General features: G+C 32.6%; 1 protein-coding gene across 1 annotated transcript; it reads left to right on the top strand.

Moving 5' to 3' along the window:
- The first annotated feature begins 1,894 nt into the window (after positions 1–1,894).
- On the top strand, positions 1,895–2,347 carry LOC104248388 (uncharacterized). The gene has a single exon (XM_009804640.2). The coding sequence runs from the start codon at positions 1,895–1,897 to the stop codon at positions 2,345–2,347; it is 453 nt and encodes a 150-aa protein (XP_009802942.1).
- Positions 2,348–2,867: the final 520 nt, after the last annotated feature.

The following is a 2,867-nucleotide window of genomic DNA, read 5'->3' as shown; positions in this document are numbered from 1 at the left end:
TGAAGCGGAATCCATTATCGTGAAGCGGAAGCGTTAATTGAAATTGGTTTCTCGCCCCTTGCCCTAACTTTACGTTATCGCCGACTTTAGTGATGGAAGAGAATAGAAAATACGGTAACCTAATGGGTGGGGAGATGACCAATTTATAGAGGTTCTCACTTAATTTGGTACGTTCATCAAGTAACCAATCGGACGGATAAGATTTGATAATTAATTAAATATTAATTATGGTTCTTAACCTATTGGGCCACATACACGTAGAAAAAATAACTTACATTCCGGATCTTGCCTTCTTGTTGCTTATTTGAATGAAAAATTTGTTATAAATACGTAAAAACTTATTCTTATTTGACGTTTACACTAAATCAATATATTTGCACATATATATTTCTCGTTTGAAGATCATTAATTAATATATTCTCAACTCATTAAATTACTTAACCATTGATAAAATAGATTAGATATAAAAATACCTCGTAAGTTTTTACGGTTTAGTTAAGCTTTAATTATTGAAAAATGCTCATATCTTATACATAACCTAAGAATCCATGCCGCGATTTTTGCTATCAGTAATAGTTACATTGGATTTGGTGCCGTGATTCCATTTTTTTGGGCAACCTTCACATTCACATTTTAGGTAGTCATGACAGTTGTCTCGGAATAATAACAGCTATCAAAACGTAGTTTGGAAATTAGAACCAATACAATACCACAAAATTATTGTTTTATAATGTATGTTAGATTTTTTATCAGAATCAGTCTACCAACTCAAGGAAAAAGCTAGAATTGTTTTAGAATATATATGTATATCATACACTTCCTTTTACTAATGTAGCAAGTAAATAAGATTATATCAAGTTGGAGTTGTTAAAAAGGATTAGACTAAACATAACCATTTTTTAGGTAATAGACTAAACTTAAACATAGTAGTGATAAATTACTTGTAAGGTAAGCAAAGTATGTGATTTTGATTCCGAATAACTGATATAATGCTATGGAAATTAAAGTGACCTACAATATTTGATTGTAAAAGATTAGCGTTACAGTTTTGTAGTTATAAATTTCACTAGGTACTGTATAATATTCAAGTCGCATAAAAAAAATTCCTTTTTTTTTTTCACGAACTAGTCTTAGCTGTGACTAAATAATGAGTATTTAATGATACAATGAAGGAAAAAACACTTTTTTAAAATGCATGAGCGCCCCAGGCTCCCCACTTCATTTAAAGTACATTCACTCATGCTGACAAAATCTCATAAATCAAATACAGTTGCATCTAGATATATTATATTAAATTAAATAATGTAATATTAAAAATTATAAATTAAATTAAAGAAATATGCTTTTTCTATTTTATTTTATGTGATATTATTATTATCTAAGGTAAAAAATAGTTTGCACGGCAACTTTTGGAGTGTTTATTAAATATGAGTAACTATTATGAAATATGACTTATTACACTTTTATGAGGTTTTAAAATTTATAAGAGTTTTAGTTAGAAGTACATAAAATAATATGGATGAAGTACTAATTAACTTTCAGGCTATAGTGAGAGGGATATTATCAACTCTTAATTAGAGGTATCCACTTAAAACTTTTGAAATAGAGAATGCTAGTTAGGAAGCACATCCTTTTAAAAGATCCCTATGCGATATGAATATGAATTAATGAGCCAATAAATCTTAAATGCCGAATAATTAAATCAAAAGAACCTTATTAGAAAATAAAAAATATATGTAAAATATATAATGCAGCGAGTACTACTTTGATACAGACATTTGATAACTTTTTCCCCTCTTCCTTTCATGAGAAGCAAACTCTTGCGTTTTCATTAGTTAGAGAGAGAAGTGAATATAAACCAAAGCTAGCATCATACTCCAGAAGACAGCAGAGCATGGAGCAAAACATGCAAAACGCCGTCGTATTATTACTCTTATTCACCATCTCCATACTTTCCTCAAAACCACACGGCAGAGAGCTCCGTCCGTCAGAGCACGGCTTGCCATATCAACACTCGTCAAATATTCCGACCGCAAAAGCCGACGATCCACAATTGCATTCATTCTTCGCCGGCGCCGGCGGGAAATCGCCGCCGTCATCGTCGCTACCGGAGGCGAGGAACTTGACGTGGTGGAATAATACCGGCAATAACGGAGATGAAATGTCACGTGACAGTAACCGGAAAGATCACGTGAGAGAAGTGTTATTGGTTTCCAGCTTGGTTTGTGGAGTTGCTGGTGTTGTCTTACTCGCCGTTTCCGGGTTTGTTTTCGTCGTTAGGCTCCGAAAGAAAAAGCAAAGAGAAACGTCATTGTCAACGTCAGTAGATAACGTCGTCAACAAATGAACTAGTGCTTGGAATCCGAAAGGATAAGACTTTAGTTTCACTTTCTTTTTTGATTGTTATGTGTATGTATACATAATTCATAAATTAACAATTGAGATTCACTTTACCCTTTTTTTCCTTGCTTAAATTGGTTGCTGTTGTCGATAATTTATCTGTGCTTACTTCAGTATATAATAAGATCTGTGTCTGAAAGTGCACAAAAAAGTACAGCAGAATCAGATTGATTTTGCTAAGCATAAAGCTTAAGCTGATCTCTCAGTACTGTTTGTTCAGTTGTATTATATTTGATTATTTGTAAGTGTACAAGAAGAAGCGAGAAACAGCTACATGAAGTAGAAGAAAACATAATGTATAAAACAATATCAGTGTTTTTATAAATTCTCATAATCTAATAAATGAGCGTGGGGGTGGGGGCCGGGTTATCCTTACAGATAGATAAATCCAACGTCTTTGAATTTGTGAAACAAAATTCGAAGTTATCTGGCTTCATTATACTTTGAACAGTTTGCATTTTCGACAA

Source organism: Nicotiana sylvestris, chromosome 2 (genome assembly GCF_000393655.2).
Source record: "Nicotiana sylvestris chromosome 2, ASM39365v2, whole genome shotgun sequence".
Taxonomy (NCBI): domain Eukaryota; kingdom Viridiplantae; phylum Streptophyta; class Magnoliopsida; order Solanales; family Solanaceae; genus Nicotiana; species Nicotiana sylvestris.
The sequence above is the reverse complement of the archived record's forward strand: the minus strand, read 5'-3'. Positions and strand labels throughout refer to the sequence as shown.

What these genes read in the sequence shown, in the direction of transcription:
- LOC104248388 (XM_009804640.2), top strand. Translation starts at nt 1,895, where the DNA reads ATGGAGCAAAACATGCAAAACGCCGTCGTATTATTACTCTTATTCACC.